The sequence below is a fragment of the Oncorhynchus nerka genome, linkage group LG24 (genome assembly GCF_034236695.1).
Source record: "Oncorhynchus nerka isolate Pitt River linkage group LG24, Oner_Uvic_2.0, whole genome shotgun sequence".
Classification (NCBI taxonomy): domain Eukaryota; kingdom Metazoa; phylum Chordata; class Actinopteri; order Salmoniformes; family Salmonidae; genus Oncorhynchus; species Oncorhynchus nerka.
Window position 1 is genome coordinate 3445441 of NC_088419.1, and position 19198 is coordinate 3464638.

At 43.0% G+C, this 19198-nt stretch overlaps 1 protein-coding gene across 2 annotated transcripts in view; it reads left to right on the forward strand.

The window, feature by feature from the left end:
• Nucleotides 1-19198, forward strand: part of LOC115124220 (HBS1-like protein) — a 94368-nt gene that overhangs the window by 43550 nt on the left and 31620 nt on the right. For both annotated transcript variants that reach the window (XM_065008546.1, XM_065008547.1), the window contains one exon: nucleotides 16591-16699. In XM_065008546.1, coding sequence (XP_064864618.1) covers nucleotides 16591-16699 — 109 coding nt within the window. The remainder of the gene's footprint in view (nucleotides 1-16590; nucleotides 16700-19198) is intronic.

A 19198-nucleotide genomic window follows, 5' to 3' on the forward strand; every position in this document is an offset into this window, starting at 1 on the left:
AGTCAGGACATTTATACTTCTGATACTGTCTCTGTAGTAGTCAGGACATTTATACTTCTGATACTGTCTAGTAGTCAGGACATTTATACTTCTGATACTGTCTCTGTAGTAGTCAGGACATTTATACTTCTGATACTGTCTCTGCAGTAGTCAGGACATTTATACTTCTGATACTGATACTGTCTCTGCAGTAGTCAGGACATTTATACTTCTGATACTGTCTCTGCAGTAGTCAGGACATTTATACTTCTGATACTGTCTCTGTAGTAGTCAGGACATTTATACTTCTGATACTGTCTCTGTAGTAGTCAGGACATTTATACTTCTGATACTGTCTCTGCAGTAGTCAGGACATTTATACTTCTGATACTGTCTCTACAGTAGTCAGGACATTTATACTTCTGATACTGTCTCTGTAGTAGTCAGGACATTTATACTTCTGATACTGTCTAGTAGTCAGGACATTTATACTTCTGATACTGTCTCTGCAGTAGTCAGGACATTTATACTTCTGATACTGTCTCTGCAGTAGTCAGGACATTTATACTTCTGATACTGTCTCTGCAGTAGTGAGGACATTTATACTTCTGATACTGTCTCTGCAGTAGTCAGGACATTTATACTTCTGATACTGTCTCTGCAGTAGTGAGGACATTTATACTACTGATACTGATACTGTCTCTGTAGTAGTCAGGACATTTATACTTCTGATACTGTCTCTAGTAGTCAGGACATTTATACTTCTGATACTGTCTCTGCAGTAGTCAGGACATTTATACTTCTGATACTGTCTCTGTAGTAGTCAGGACATTTATACTTCTGATACTGTCTAGTAGTCAGGACATTTATACTTCTGATACTGTCTCTGCAGTAGTCAGGACATTTATACTTCTGATACTGTCTCTGTAGTCAGGACATTTATACTTCTGATACTGTCTCTGCAGTAGTCAGGACATTTATACTTCTGATACTGTCTCTACAGTAGTCAGGACATTTATACTTCTGATACTGTCTCTGCAGTAGTCAGGACATTTATACTTCTGATACTGTCTCTGTAGTAGTCAGGACATTTATACTTTTACTGTCTCTGTCAGTAGTCAGGATACTGATACTGTCTCTGCAGTAGTCGGGACATTTATACTTCTGATACTGTCTAGTAGTCAGGACATTTATACTACTGATACTGATACTGTCTCTGTAGTAGTCAGGACATTTATACTTGTGATACTGTCTCTGCAGTAGTCAGGACATTTATACTTCTGATACTGTCTCTACAGTAGTCAGGACATTTATACTTGTGATACTGTCTAGTAGTCAGGACATTTATACTTCTGATACTGTCTCTGCAGTAGTCAGGACATTTATACTTCTGATACTGTCTAGTAGTCAGGACATTTATACTTCTGATACTGTCTCTGCAGTAGTCAGGACATTTATACTTCTGATACTGTCTCTGCAGTAGTCAGGACATTTATACTTCTGATACTGTCTCTACAGTAGTCAGGACATTTATACTTCTGATACTGTCTCTGTAGTAGTCAGGACATTTATACTTCTGATACTGTCTAGTAGTCAGAACATTTATACTACTGATACTGTCTAGTAGTCAGGACATTTATACTTCTGATACTGTCTAGTAGTCAGGACATTTATAATTGTGATACTGTCTAGTAGTCAGGACATTTATACTACTGATACTGATACTGTCTCTGCAGTAGTCAGGACATTTATACTTCTGATACTGTCTAGTAGTCAGAACATTTATACTACTGATACTGTCTAGTAGTCAGGACATTTATACTACTGATACTGTCTAGTAGTCAGGACATTTATACTACTGATACTGATACTGTCTAGTAGTCAGGACATTTATACTTCTGATACTGTCTAGTAGTCAGGACATTTATACTACTGATACTGATACTGTCTCTGCAGTAGTCAGGACATTTATACTTCTGATACTGTCTCTGCAGTAGTCAGGACATTTATACTTCTGATACTGTCTGTAGTAGTCAGGACATTTATACTTCTGATACTGTCTCTGCAGTAGTCAGGACATTTATACTTCTGATACTGTCTCTGTAGTAGTCAGGACATTTATACTTCTGATACTGTCTCTGCAGTAGTCAGGACATTTATACTTCTGATACTGTCTCTACAGTAGTCAGGACATTTATACTTCTGATACTGTCTCTGTAGTAGTCAGGACATTTATACTTCTGATACTGTCTATGCAGTAGTCAGGACATTTATACTTCTGATACTGTCTCTGCAGTAGTCAGGACATTTATACTGTCTGATACTGTCTACTGTCTAGTAGTCAGGACATTTATTTATACTTCTGATACTGTCTCTGTCTCTGTAGTAGTCAGGACATTTATACTTCTGATACTGTCTAGTTGTCAGGACATTTATACTACTGATACTATCTCTGCAGTAGTCAGGACATTTATACTTCTGATACTGTCTCTGTCTAGTAGTCAGGACATTTATACTTCTGATACTGATACTGTCTCTGCAGTAGTCAGGACATTTATACTTCTGATACTGTCTCTGTCTAGTAGTCAGGACATTTATACTACTGATACTGATACTGTCTCTGCAGTAGTCAGGACATTTATACTTCTGATACTGTCTAGTAGTCAGAACATTTATACTACTGATACTGTCTAGTAGTCAGGACATTTATACTACTGATACTGTCTCTGCAGTAGTCAGGACATTTATACTTCTGATACTGTCTAGTAGTCAGGACATTTATACTACTGATACTGTCTGTCAGTAGTCAGGACATTTATACTTCTGATACTGTCTAGTAGTCAGGACATTTATACTTCTGATACTGTCTCTACAGTAGTCAGGACATTTATACTTCTGATACTGTCTCTGCAGTAGTCAGGACATTTATACTTCTGATACTGTCTCTGCAGTAGTCAGGACATTTATACTTCTGATACTGTCTCTGCAGTAGTCAGGACATTTATACTTCTGATACTGTCTCTGCAGTAGTCAGGACATTTATACTTCTGATACTGTCTCTGCAGTAGTCAGGACATTTATACTTCTGATACTGTCTCTGCAGTAGTCAGGACATTTATACTTCTGATACTGTCTCTGCAGTAGTCAGGACATTTATACTTCTGATACTGTCTAGTAGTCAGGACATTTATACTTCTGATACTGTCTCTGCAGTAGTCAGGACATTTATACTTCTGATACTGTCTCTGCAGTAGTCAGGACATTTATACTTCTGATACTGATACTGTCTCTGCAGTAGTCAGGACATTTATACTTCTGATACTGTCTCTGTCTAGTAGTCAGGACATTTATACTTCTGATACTGATACTGTCTCTGTAGTAGTCAGGACATTTATACTTCTGATACTGTCTCTGCAGTAGTCAGGACATTTATACTTCTGATACTGTCTCTACAGTAGTGATACTGTCTCTGTCTCTGCAGTAGTCAGGACATTTATACTTCTGATACTGTCTCTGTCAGTAGTCAGGACATTTATACAGTAGTCAGGACTTATACTTCTGATACTGTCTCTGCAGTAGTCAGGACATTTATACTTCTGATACTGTCTCTGCAGTAGTCAGGACATTTATACTTCTGATACTGTCTCTGCAGTAGTCAGGACATTTATACTTCTGATACTGTCTCTGACATTTATACTGTCTCTGCAGTAGTCAGGACATTTATACTACTGATACTGATACTGTCTCTGCAGTAGTCAGGACATTTATACTTCTGATACTGTCTCTGCAGTAGTCAGGACATTTATACTTCTGATACTGTCTCTGCAGTAGTCAGGACATTTATACTACTGATACTGATACTGTCTCTGCAGTAGTCAGGACATTTATACTTCTGATACTGTCTAGTAGTCTACTACTGTACTGTCTAGTAGTCAGGACATTTATACTACTGATACTGTCTCTGCAGTAGTCAGGACATTTATACTTCTGATACTGTCTGCAGTAGTCAGGACATTTATACTACTGATACTGTCTCTGCAGTAGTCAGGACATTTATACTTCTGATACTGTCTCTGCAGTAGTCAGGACATACTTTATACTGTCTACATTTATACTTCTGATACTGTCTCTAGTAGTCAGGACATTTATACTTCTGATACTGTTTCTCTGCAGTAGTCAGGACATTTATACTTCTGATACTGTCTCTGCAGTAGTCAGGACATTTATACTTCTGATACTGTCTCTGCAGTAGTCAGGACATTTATACTTCTGATACTGTCTCTGCAGTAGTCAGGACATTTATACTTCTGATACTGTCTCTGCAGTAGTCAGGACATTTATACTTCTGATACTGTCTCTGCAGTAGTCAGGACATTTATACTTCTGATACTGTCTCTGCAGTAGTCAGGACATTTATACTTCTGATACTGTCTCTGCAGTAGTCAGGACATTTATACTACTGATACTGATACTGTCTCTGCAGTAGTCAGGACATTTATACTTCTGATACTGTCTAGTAGTCAGGACATTTATACTTCTGATACTGTCTCTGCAGTAGTCAGGACATTTATACTTCTGATACTGTCTCTGCAGTAGTCAGGACATTTATACTTCTGATACTGTCTAGTAGTCAGGACATTTATACTTCTGATACTGTCTCTGCAGTAGTCAGGACATTTATACTTCTGATACTGTCTCTGCAGTAGTCAGGACATTTATACTTCTGATACTGTCTCTGCAGTAGTCAGGACATTTATACTTCTGATACTGTCTCTGCAGTAGTCAGGACATTTATACTACTGATACTGTCTCTGTAGTAGTCAGGACATTTATGTACTGATACTGTCTCTACAGTAGTCAGGACATTTATACTACTGATACTGTCTCTGCAGTAGTCAGGACATTTATACTTCTGATACTGTCTTGTAGTCAGGACATTTATACTTCTGATACTGTCTAGTAGTCAGGACATTTATACTTCTGATACTGTCTCTGCAGTAGTCAGGACATTTATACTTCTGATACTGTCTCTGTAGTAGTCAGGACATTTATACTTCTGATACTGTCTCTGCAGTAGTCAGGACATTTATACTTCTGATACTGTCTCTACAGTAGTCAGGACATTTATACTTCTGATACTGTCTAGTAGTCAGGACATTTATACTTCTGATACTGTCTCTGCAGTAGTCAGGACATTTATACTTCTGATACTGTCTCTGTAGTAGTCAGGACATTTATACTTCTGATACTGTCTCTGCAGTAGTCAGGACATTTATACTTCTGATACTGTCTCTACAGTAGTCAGGACATTTATACTTCTGATACTGTCTCTGCAGTAGTCAGGACATTTATACTTCTGATACTGTCTAGTAGTCAGGACATTTATACTTCTGATACTGTCTAGTAGTCAGGACATTTACTTCTGATACTGTCTAGTAGTCAGGACATTTATACTACTGATACTGTCTCTGCAGTAGTCAGGACATTTATACTTCTGATACTGTCTCTGCAGTAGTCAGGACATTTATACTTCTGATACTGTCTAGTAGTCAGGACATTTATACTACTGATACTGATACTGTCTCTGCAGTAGTCAGGACATTTATACTTCTGATACTGTCTCTGTAGTAGTCAGGACATTTATACTACTGATACTGATACTGTCTCTGCAGTAGTCAGGACATTTATACTTCTGATACTGTCTCTGCAGTAGTCAGGACATTTATACTACTGATATTTATACATTTATACTACTGATACTGTCTCTGTAGTAGTCAGGACATTTATACTTCTGATACTGTCTCTGCAGTAGTCAGGACATTTATACTACTGATACTGTCTCTGCAGTAGTCAGGACATTTATACTTCTGATACTGTTTCTGCAGTAGTCAGGACATTTATACTACTGATACTGTCTCTGCAGTAGTCAGGACATTTATACTTCTGATACTGTTTCTACAGTAGTCAGGACATTTATACTTCTGATACTGTCTAGTAGTCAGGACATTTATACTTCTGATACTGTCTAGTAGTCAGGACATTTATACTTCTGATACTGTCTAGTAGTCATGACATTTATACTTCTGATACTGTCTCTGCAGTAGTCAGGACATTTATACTTCTGATACTGTTTCTACAGTAGTCAGGACATTTATACTACTGATACTGTCTCTGTAGTAGTCAGGACATTTATACTTCTGATACTGTCTCTGCAGTAGTCAGGACATTTATACTTCTGATACTGTCTCTGCAGTAGTCAGGACATTTATACTTCTGATACTGATACTGTCTCTGCAGTAGTCAGGACATTTATACTTCTGATACTGTCTCTGCAGTAGTCAGGGCATTTATACTTCTGATACTGATACTGTCTCTACAGTAGTCAGGACATTTATACTTCTGATACTGTCTAGTAGTCAGGACATTTATACTTCTGATACTGTCTCTACAGTAGTCAGGACATTTATACTTCTGATACTGTCTCTGCAGTAGTCAGGACATTTATACTACTGATACTGTCTAGTAGTCAGGACATTTATACTTCTGATACTGTCTCTGCAGTAGTCAGGACATTTATACTTCTGATACTGTCTCTACAGTAGTCAGGACATTTATACTACTGATACTGTCTCTGCAGTAGTCAGGACATTTATACTTCTGATACTGTCTCTGTAGTAGTCAGGACATTTATACTACTGATACTGATACTGTCTAGTAGTCAGGACATTTATACTTCTGATACAGTAGTCAGGACATTTATACTCTGATACTGTCTAGTAGTCAGGACATTTATACTTCTGATACTGTCTCTGCAGTAGTCAGGACATTTATACTTCTGATACTGTCTCTGCAGTAGTCAGGACATTTATACTACTGATACTGTCTCTGCAGTAGTCAGGACATTTATACTTCTGATACTGTTTCTGCAGTAGTCAGGACATTTATACTACTGATACTGTCTCTGCAGTAGTCAGGACATTTATACTTCTGATACTGTTTCTACAGTAGTCAGGACATTTATACTTCTGATACTGTCTAGTAGTCAGGACATTTATACTTCTGATACTGTCTAGTAGTCAGGACATTTATACTTCTGATACTGTCTAGTAGTCAGGACATTTATACTTCTGATACTGTCTCTGCAGTAGTCAGGACATTTATACTTCTGATACTGTTTCTACAGTAGTCAGGACATTTATACTACTGATACTGTCTCTGTAGTAGTCAGGACATTTATACTTCTGATACTGTCTCTGCAGTAGTCAGGACATTTATACTTCTGATACTGTCTCTGCAGTAGTCAGGACATTTATACTTCTGATACTGATACTGTCTCTGCAGTAGTCAGGACATTTATACTTCTGATACTGTCTCTGCAGTAGTCAGGACATTTATACTTCTGATACTGATACTGTCTCTGCAGTAGTCAGGACATTTATACTTCTGATACTGTCTAGTAGTCAGGACATTTATACTTCTGATACTGTCTAGTAGTCAGGACATTTATACTTCTGATACTGTCTCTGCAGTAGTCAGGACATTTATACTACTGATACTGTCTAGTAGTCAGGACATTTATACTTCTGATACTGTCTCTGCAGTAGTCAGGACATTTATACTTCTGATACTGTCTCTACAGTAGTCAGGACATTTATACTTCTGATACTGTCTCTGCAGTAGTCAGGACATTTATACTTCTGATACTGTCTTGTAGTCAGGACATTTATACTTCTGATACTGTCTCTGTAGTAGTCAGGACATTTATACTACTGATACTGTCTCTACAGTAGTCAGGACATTTATACTACTGATACTGTCTCTGCAGTAGTCAGGACATTTATACTTCTGATACTGTCTTGTAGTCAGGACATTTATACTTCTGATACTGTCTAGTAGTCAGGACATTTATACTTCTGATACTGTCTCTGCAGTAGTCAGGACATTTATACTTCTGATACTGTCTCTGTAGTAGTCAGGACATTTATACTTCTGATACTGTCTCTGCAGTAGTCAGGACATTTATACTTCTGATACTGTCTCTGCAGTAGTCAGGACATTTATACTTCTGATACTGTCTAGTAGTCAGGACATTTATACTTCTGATACTGTCTCTGCAGTAGTCAGGACATTTATACTTCTGATACTGTCTCTGTAGTAGTCAGGACATTTATACTTCTGATACTGTCTCTGCAGTAGTCAGGACATTTATACTTCTGATACTGTCTCTACAGTAGTCAGGACATTTATACTTCTGATACTGTCTCTGCAGTAGTCAGGACATTTATACTTCTGATACTGTCTAGTAGTCAGGACATTTATACTTCTGTTACTGTCTAGTAGTCAGGACATTTACTTCTGATACTGTCTAGTAGTCAGGACATTTATACTACTGATACTGATACTGTCTAGTAGTCAGGACATTTATACTTCTGATACTGTCTCTGCAGTAGTCAGGACATTTATACTACTGATACTGTCTAGTAGTCAGGACATTTATACTACTGATACTGATACTGTCTCTGCAGTAGTCAGGACATTTATACTTCTGATACTGTCTCTGTAGTAGTCAGGACATTTATACTACTGATACTGATACTGTCTAGTAGTCAGGACATTTATACTTCTGATACTGTCTCTGCAGTAGTCAGGACATTTATACTACTGATACTGTCTAGTAGTCAGGACATTTATACTACTGATACTGTCTCTGCAGTAGTCAGGACATTTATACTTCTGATACTGTCTCTGCAGTAGTCAGGACATTTATACTACTGATACTGTCTCTGCAGTAGTCAGGACATTTATACTTCTGATACTGTTTCTGCAGTAGTCAGGACATTTATACTACTGATACTGTCTCTGCAGTAGTCAGGACATTTATACTTCTGATACTGTTTCTACAGTAGTCAGGACATTTATACTTCTGATACTGTCTAGTAGTCAGGACATTTATACTTCTGATACTGTCTAGTAGTCAGGACATTTATACTTCTGATACTGTCTAGTAGTCATGACATTTATACTTCTGATACTGTCTCTGCAGTAGTCAGGACATTTATACTTCTGATACTGTTTCTACAGTAGTCAGGACATTTATACTACTGATACTGTCTAGTAGTCAGGACATTTATACTTCTGATACTGTCTCTGCAGTAGTCAGGACATTTATACTTCTGATACTGTTTCTGCAGTAGTCAGGACATTTATACTTCTGATACTGATACTGTCTCTGTAGTAGTCAGGACATTTATACTTCTGATACTGTCTCTGTAGTAGTCAGGACATTTATACTTCTGATACTGATACTGTCTCTGCAGTAGTCAGGACATTTATACTTCTGATACTGTCTAGTAGTCAGGACATTTATACTTCTGATACTGTCTCTGCAGTAGTCAGGACATTTATACTTCTGATACTGTCTCTGCAGTAGTCAGGACATTTATACTACTGATACTGTCTAGTAGTCAGGACATTTATACTTCTGATACTGTCTCTGCAGTAGTCAGGACATTTATACTTCTGATACTGTCTCTACAGTAGTCAGGACATTTATACTACTGATACTGTCTCTGCAGTAGTCAGGACATTTATACTTCTGATACTGTCTCTGTAGTAGTCAGGACATTTATACTACTGATACTGATACTGTCTAGTAGTCAGGACATTTATACTTCTGATACTGTCTCTGCAGTAGTCAGGACATTTATACTACTGATACTGTCTAGTAGTCAGGACATTTATACTACTGATACTGTCTCTGCAGTAGTCAGGACATTTATACTTCTGATACTGTCTCTGCAGTAGTCAGGACATTTATACTACTGATACTGTCTCTGCAGTAGTCAGGACATTTATACTTCTGATACTGTTTCTGCAGTAGTCAGGACATTTATACTACTGATACTGTCTCTGCAGTAGTCAGGACATTTATACTTCTGATACTGTTTCTACAGTAGTCAGGACATTTATACTTCTGATACTGTCTAGTAGTCAGGACATTTATACTTCTGATACTGTCTAGTAGTCAGGACATTTATACTTCTGATACTGTCTAGTAGTCAGGACATTTATACTTCTGATACTGTCTCTGCAGTAGTCAGGACATTTATACTTCTGATACTGTTTCTACAGTAGTCAGGACATTTATACTACTGATACTGTCTCTGTAGTAGTCAGGACATTTATACTTCTGATACTGTCTCTGCAGTAGTCAGGACATTTATACTTCTGATACTGTCTCTGCAGTAGTCAGGACATTTATACTTCTGATACTGATACTGTCTCTGCAGTAGTCAGGACATTTATACTTCTGATACTGTCTCTGCAGTAGTCAGGGCATTTATACTTCTGATACTGATACTGTCTCTACAGTAGTCAGGACATTTATACTTCTGATACTGTCTAGTAGTCAGGACATTTATACTTCTGATACTGTCTCTACAGTAGTCAGGACATTTATACTTCTGATACTGTCTCTGCAGTAGTCAGGACATTTATACTACTGATACTGTCTAGTAGTCAGGACATTTATACTTCTGATACTGTCTCTGCAGTAGTCAGGACATTTATACTTCTGATACTGTCTCTACAGTAGTCAGGACATTTATACTTCTGATACTGTCTCTGCAGTAGTCAGGACATTTATACTTCTGATACTGTCTTGTAGTCAGGACATTTATACTTCTGATACTGTCTCTGTAGTAGTCAGGACATTTATACTACTGATACTGTCTCTACAGTAGTCAGGACATTTATACTACTGATACTGTCTCTGCAGTAGTCAGGACATTTATACTTCTGATACTGTCTTGTAGTCAGGACATTTATACTCTGATACTGTCAGTAGTCAGGACATTTATACTTCTGATACTGTCTCTGCAGTAGTCAGGACATTTATACTTCTGATACTGTCTCTGTAGTAGTCAGGACATTTATACTTCTGATACTGTCTAGTAGTCAGGACATTTATACTACTGATACTGTCTCTGCAGTAGTCAGGACATTTATACTTCTGATACTGTCTCTGTAGTAGTCAGGACATTTATACTTCTGATACTGTCTCTGCAGTAGTCAGGACATTTATACTTCTGATACTGTCTCTGCAGTAGTCAGGACATTTATACTTCTGATACTGTCTCTGTAGTAGTCAGGACATTTATACTTCTGATACTGATACTGTCTCTACAGTAGTCAGGACATTTATACTTCTTGCACTTCGCAGAGTTGTTGTCAAGGAAGTGAGTTTGTGTTTCTACAGGACCTCTCGCCCTCACCTACCGTCAACCAATCATGTCAATGCGGAGCCGTACCTCCTCATTGTTAGGACATTTCTGAGGCGCAGGTGGTGCAGCAGTCTGTGGCCCTCTGGTGTGACAGCAGTCTGTGGACCAGGTGTCACACAGTCTGTGGACTACGGAGTCTCTGACCCTGACAGCAGTCTGTGGACTAGGTGTGACAGGGCTCTTACCCTGACAGCAGTCTGTGGACTAGGTGTGACAGCAGTCTGTGGACTAGGTGTGACAGCAGTCTGTGGACTAGGTGGGACAGCAGTCTGTGGACTAGGTGTGACAGGGCTCTTACCCTGACAGCAGTCTGTGGACTAGGTGTGACAGCAGTCTGTGGACTAGGTGGGACAGCAGTCTGTGGACTAGGTGTCACAGCAGTCTGTGGACTAGGTGGGACAGCAGTCTGTGGACTAGGTGTTACAGCAGTCTGTGGACTAGGTGGGACAGCAGTCTGTGGACCAGGTGGGACAGCAGTCTGTGGACCAGGTGTGACAGCAGTCTGTGGACTAGGTGTGACAGCAGTCTGTGGACTAGGTGGGACAGCAGTCTGAGGACTAGGTGTGACAGCAGTCTGTGGACTAGGTGGGACAGCAGTCTGTGGACTAGGTGTGACAGCAGTCTGTGGACTAGGTGTGACAGCAGTCTGTGGACTAGGTGTGACAGCAGTCTGTGGACTAGGTGGGACAGCAGTCTGTGGACTAGGTGGGACAGGGCTCTTACCCTGACAGCAGTCTGTGGACTAGGTGGGATCATACCATCTCTCCTCTCTCTGAAACCTCTCTCCCTGTGTGTGTGTGTGTGTGTGTGTGTGTGTGTGTGTGTGTGTGTGTGTGTGTGTGTGAGAGAGAGAGAGACATTGTTGTTTGTGTGTGTGTGTGAGACCGTGTTGTGTGTGTGCGACCGTGTTGTGTGTGTGAGACATTGTTGTTTGTGTGTGTGTGTGAGACCGTGTTGTGTGCGTTCATTACAGGGTATTGCGTTTGTTTAGTTGGCACCCCAAGAATCATTCTGCGAAATGTATCACTGCTCTATTTCCATAGTAACTGCCAGTTCTGAAATTAACCCTTTACCAATCCGGCTACCTGTTCCCCGTCAAACACCAGTCATACCAGCACATCCCTGACTCATCTAGCTAGACCCAGGCCAGGCCCTGTAGCAGACTCATCTAGCTAGACCCAGGCCAGGCCCTGTAGCAGACTCATCTAGCTAGACCCAGGCCAGGCCCTGTAGCAGACTCATCTAGCTAGACCCAGGCCAGGCCCTGTAGCAGACTCATCTAGCTAGACCCAGGCCAGGCCCTGTAGCAGACTCATCTAGCTAGACCCAGGTCCTGTAGCAGACTCATCTAGCTAGACCCAGGTCCTGTAGCAGACTCATCTAGCTAGACCCAGGCCCGGTAGCAGACTCATCTAGCTAGACCCAGGCCCAGTAGCAGACTCATCTAGCTAGACCCAGGCCCTGTAGCAGACTCATCTAGCTAGACCCAGGTCCTGTAGCAGACTCATCTAGCTAGACCCAGGCCAGGCCCAGTAGCAGACTCATCTAGCTAGACCCAGGTCCTGTAGCAGACTCATCTAGCTAGACCCAGGCCCGGTAGCAGACTCATCTAGCTAGACCCAGGCCCAGTAGCAGACTCATCTAGCTAGACCCAGGCCCTGTAGCAGACTCATCTAGCTAGACCCAGGCCCTGTAGCAGACTCATCTAGCTAGACCCAGGCCAGGCCCTGTAGCAGACTCATCTAGCTAGACCCAGGCCCAGTAGCAGACTCATCTAGCTAGACCCAGGCCCTGTAGCAGACTCATCTAGCTAGACCCATGCCCTGTAGCAGACTCATCTATCTAGACCCAGGCCAGGCCCTGTAGCAGACTCATCTAGCTAGACCCAGGCCAGGCCCTGTAGCAGACTCATCTAGCTAGACCCAGGCCCTGTAGCAGACTCATCTAGCTAGACCCAGGCCCTGTAGCAGACTCATCTAGCTAGACCCAGGCCCTGTAGCAGACTCATCTAGCTAGACCCAGGCCCAGTAGCAGACTCATCTAGCTAGACCCAGGCCCAGTAGCAGACTCATCTAGCTAGACCCAGGCCCTGTAGCAGACTCATCTAGCTAGACCCAGGTCCTGTAGCAGACTCATCTAGCTAGACCCAGGCCCTGTAGCAGACTCATCTAGCTAGACCCAGGCCAGGCCCTGTAGCAGACTCATCTAGCTAGACCCAGGCCAGGCCCTGTAGCAGACTCATCTAGCTAGACCCAGGCCAGGCCCTGTAGCAGACTCATCTAGCTAGACCCAGGTCCTGTATTAGACTCATCTAGCTAGACCCAGGCCCTGTAGCAGACTCATCTAGCTAGACCCAGGCCCAGTAGCAGACTCATCTAGCTAGACCCAGGCCAGGCCCTGTAGCAGACTCATCTAGCTAGACCCAGGCCAGGCCCTGTAGCAGACTCATCTAGCTAGACCCAGGTCCTGTATTAGACTCATCTAGCTAGACCCAGGCCCAGTAGCAGACTCATCTAGCTAGACCCAGGCCCAGTAGCAGACTCATCTAGCTAGACCCAGGCCCAGTAGCAGACTCATCTAGCTAGACCCATGCCCTGTAGCAGACTCATCTAGCTAGACCCAGGCCCTGTAGCAGACTCATCTAGCTAGATCCAGGCCCTGTAGCAGACTCATCTAGCTAGACCCAGGCCCTGTAGCAGACTCATCTAGCTAGACCCAGGCCAGCCCCTGTAGCAGACTCATCTAGCTAGACCCAGGCCAGGCCCTGTAGCAGACTCATCTAGCTAGACCCAGGCCCTGTAGCAGACTCATCTAGCTAGACCCAGGCCCTGTAGCAGACTCATCTAGCTAGACCCAGGCCCTGTAGCAGACTCATCTAGCTAGACCCATGCCCTGTAGCAGACTCATCTAGCTAGACCCAGGCCCAGTAGCAGACTCATCTAGCTAGACCCAGGCCCAGTAGCAGACTCATCTAGCTAGACCCAGGCCCTGTAGCAGACTCATCTAGCTAGACCCAGGCCCTGTAGCAGACTCACCTGCTGATGATGCTAGCTGTATCAGTTGATGAAGCTATTTATTTATTTATTTTATTTCACCTTTATTTAACCAGGTAGGCTAGTTGAGAACAAGTTCTCATTTACAACTGCGACCTGGCCAAGATAAAGCATAGCAGTGTGAACAGACAACACAGAGTTACACATGGAGTAAACAATAAACAAGTCAATAACACAGTAGGAAAAAAAAGAGTCTATATACATTGTGTGCAAAAGGCATGAGGAGGTAGGCGAATAATTACAATTTTGCAGATTAACACTGGAGTGATAAATGATCAGATGGTCATGTACAGGTAGAGATATTGGTGTGCAAAAGAGCAGAAAAGTAAATAAATAAAAACAGTATGGGGATGAGGTAGGTGAAAATGGGTGGGCTATTTACCGATAGACTATGTACAGCTGCAGCGATCGGTTAGCTGCTCAGATAGCAGATGTTTGAAGTTGGTGAGGGAGATAAAAGTCTCCAACTTCAGCGATTTTTGCAACTCGTTCCAGTTGCAGGCAGCAGAGAACTGGAACGAACGGCGGCCAAAGGAGGTGTTGGCTTTAGTGATGATCAGTGAGATACACCTGCTGGAGCGCGTGCTATGGGTGGGTGTTGCCATTGTGATCAGTGAACTGAGATACGGCGGAGCTTTACCTAGCATGGACTTGTAGATGACCTGGAGCCAGTGGGTCTGGCGACGAATATGTAGCGAGGGCCAGCCAATGAGAGCATACAGGTCGCAGTGGTGGGTGGGTGGTATAAGGTGCTTTAGTAACAAAACGGATGGCACTGTGATAAACTGCATCCAGTTTGCTGAGTAGAGTGTTGGAAGCTATTTTGTAGATGACATTTGGTTTTACTAGCGTTTAAGAGCAGTTGGAGGCCACGGAAGGAGAGTTGTAATGGTGTTGAAGCTCATCTGGAGGTTAGTTAACACAGTGTCCAAGGAAGGGCCAGAAGTATACAGAATGGTGTCGTCTGCGTAGAGGTGGATCAGAGAATCGCCCGCAGCAAGAGCAACATCATTGATATATACAGAGAAAAGAGTCGGATTTTAATCTAGCTGTATCTGTTGATGAAGCTCGCTGTATCTGTTGATGAAGCTCGCTGTATCTGTTGATGAAGCTAGCTGTATCGTGTTGATGAAGTTAGCTGTATCTGTTGATGAAGCTAGTTGTAACTGTTGATGATGCTAGTTGTATCTGTTGATGAAGCTAGTTGTATCTGTTGATGAAGCTAGCTGTATCTGTTGATGAAGCTAGCTGTATCGTTAACTGTTGATGATGCTAGTTGTATCTGTTGATGAAGCTAGTTGTATCTGTTGATGAAGCTAGCTGTATCTGTTGATGAAGCTAGTTGTATCTGTTGATGAAGCTAGCTGTATCTGTTGATGAAGCTAGCTGTATCTGTTGATGAAGCTAGCTGTATCTGTTGATGAAGCTAGCTGTATCTGTTGATGAAGCTAGTTGTATCTGTTGATGAAGCTAGCTGTATCTGTTGATGAAGTTAGCTGTATCGTGTTTATGAAGTTAGCTGTATCTGTTGATGATGCTAGCTGTATCTGTTGATGAAGTTAGCTGTATCTGTTGATGAAGCTAGCTGTATCTGTTGATGAAGCTAGCTGTATCGTGTTTATGAAGCTAGTTGTATCCTGTTTATGAAGCTAGTTGTATCTGTTGATGAAGCTAGTTGTATCTGTTGATGAAGCTAGCTGTATCGTGTTTATGAAGTTAGCTGTATCTGTTGATGATGCTAGCTGTATCTGTTGATGAAGTTAGCTGTATCTGTTGATGAAGCTAGCTGTATCTGTTGATGAAGCTAGCTGTATCTGTTGATGAAGCTAGCTGTATCTGTTGATGAAGCTAGTTGTATCTGTTGATGAAGCTAGCTGTATCTGTTGATGAAGCTAGCTGTATCTGTTGATGAAGCTAGTTGTATCTGTTGATGAAGCTAGTTGTATCTGTTGATGAAGCTAGCTGTATCTGTTGATGAAGCTAGCTGTATCTGTGTGGTATTCAAATCCATCTGACACACACCTTGTATATTTGCTGATGGTTCTGCACATGTAGTGCTTTACTAGTTCACACAAATTCATTTGGGAAGTAATGCATAAAAATTCCATAATGAAACTGTGCATACTGTGTTTTGTATTCCTGTGCGTGAGAGAATATTACTGTGTTTATGTGTATTACTGAGTGTGTATTTATGTGTATTACTGAGTGTGTGTTTATGTGTATTACTGAGTGTGTGTTTATGTGTATTACTGAGTGTGTATCTCTCTCTCCCCCAGCTAAGGACCGTGAGGCGGGGCAGTGTCAACTGGACTCAGAAGTTCTGCCTAAAGTGGCCCGCATGACCGTCTCAGGGAAGAAACAGACCATGGGCTTTGACGTGCCGAGGTATAACACACACACACACACACACACTATGTTCATCAGCTTTTCTCTGGGGCAGACTGGAGAGATAACGACTATAGTAGTTGGGGAAGGGAACAGTTGGGGAAGGGAACAGGAACAGTTGGGGAAAGGAACAGGAACAGTTGGGGAAGGGAACAGGAACAGTTGGGGAAAGGAACAGGAACAGTTGGGGAAGGGAACAGTTGGGGAAGGGAACAGGAACAGTTGGGGAAGGGAACAGGAACAGTTGGGGAAAGGAACAGGAACAGTTGGGGAAGGGAACAAGAACAGTTGGGGAAAGGAACAGGAACAGTTGGGGAAGGGAACAGGAACAGTTGGGGAAAGGAACAGGAACAGTTGGGGACGGGAACAGGAACAGTTGGGGAAAGGAACAGGAACAGTTGGGGAAGGGAACAGGAACAGTTGGGGACGGGAACAGGAACAGTTGGGGAAAGGAACAGGAACAGTTGGGGAAGGGAACAGGAACAGTTGGGGACGGGAACAGGAACAGTTGGGGACGGGAACAGGAACAGTTGGGGAAAGGAACAGGAACAGTTGGGGAAAGGAACAGGAACAGTTGGGGAAAGGAACAGGAACAGTTGGGGAAGGGAACAGGAACAGTTGGGGAAAGGAACAGGAACAGTTGGGGAAGGGAACAGTTGGGGAAGGGAACAAGAACAGTTGGGGAAGGGAACAAGAACAGTTGGGGAAGGGAACAAGAACAGTTGGGGAAGGGAACAAGAACAGTTGGGGACGGGAACAGTTGGGGAAGGGAACAGGAACAGTTGGGGAAGGGAACAGGAACAGTTGGGGAAGGGAACAGGAGGGGAAGGGAACAAGAACAGTTGGGGAAGGGAACAAGAACAGTTGGGGAAGGGAACAGGAACAGTTGGGGAAGGGAACAGGAACAGTTGGGGACGGGAACAAGAACAGTTGGGGACGGGAACAGTTGGGGAAGGGAACAGGAACAGTTGGGGAAGGGGACGGGAACAGGAACAGTTGGGGACGGGAACAGGAACAGTTGGGGAAGGGAACAGGAACAGTTGGGGACGGGAACAGTTGCGGAAGGGAACAGGAACAGTTGGGGATGGGAACAGTTGGGGAAGGGAACAGGAACAGTTGGGGACAGGAACAGTTGGGGAAGGGAACAGGAACAGTTGGGGACGGGAACAGTTGGGGAAGGGAACAAGAACAGTTGGGGACGGGAACAAGAACAGTTGGGGAAAGGAACAGTTGGGGACGGGAACAGTTGGGGAAGGGAACAGGAACAGTTGGGGAAGGGAACAGGAACAGTTGGGGAAGGGAACAGGAACAGTTGTGGAAGGGAACAGGAGGGGAACAGTTGGGGACGGGAACAGTTGGGGAAGGGAACAGGAACAGTTGGGGAAGGGAACAGGAACAGTTGGGGAAGGGAACAAGAACAGTTGGGGAAGGGAACAGGAACAGTTGGGGAAGGGAACAGGAACAGTTGGGGAAGGGGACGGGAACAGTTGGGGACGGGAACAGTTGGGGAAGGGAACAGGAACAGTTGGGGAAGGGAACAGGAACAGTTGGGGAAGGGAACAGGAACAGGTGGGGAAAGGAACAGTTGGGTAAGGGAACAAGAACAGTTGGGGAAAGGAACAGGAACAGTTGGGGAAGGGAACAGGAACAGTTGGGGAAAGGAACAGTTGGGGACGGGAACAGGAACAGTTGGGGAAGGGAACAGTTGGGGAAAGGAACAGGAACAGTTGGGGAAAGGAACAAGAACAGTTGGGGAAGGGAACAGGAACAGTTGGGGAAGGGAACAGTTGGGGAAAGGAACAGGAACAGTTGGGGACGGGAACAGTTGGGAAAGGGAACAAGAACAGTTGGGGACGGGAACAGTTGGGGAAGGGAACAGGAACAGTTGGGGACGGGAACAGGAACAGTTGGGGAATTGAACAGTTGGGGAAAGGAACAGTTGGGGAAAGGAACAGGAACAGTTGGGGAAGGGAACAAGAACAGTTGTGGAAGGGAACAGGAACAGTTGGGGAAGGGAAGGGAACAGGAACAGTTGGGGAAAGGAACAGGAACAGTTGGGGACGGGAACAGTTGGGGAAGGGAACAAGAACAGTTGGGGACGGGAACAGGAACAGTTGGGGACGGGAACAGGAACAGTTGGGGAAGGGAACAGTTGGGAAAAGGAACAGGAACAGTTGGGGAAGGGAACAAGAACAGTTGGGGAAGGGAACAGGAACAGTTGGGGAAGGGAACAGGAACAGTTGGGGAAGGGAAGGGAACAGGAACAGTTGGGGAAGGGAAGGGAACAGGAACAGTTGGGTAAGGGAACAGGAACAGTTGGGTAAGGGAACAGGAACTGTTGGGGAAGGGAACAGGAACTGTTGGGGAAGGGAACAGTTGGGGAAGGGGATGGGGACAGTTGGGGACGGGAACAGTTGGGGAAGGGAACAGGAACAGTTGGGGAAGGGAACAAGAACAGTTGGGGAAAGGAACAGGAACAGTTGGGGAATGGAACAGGAA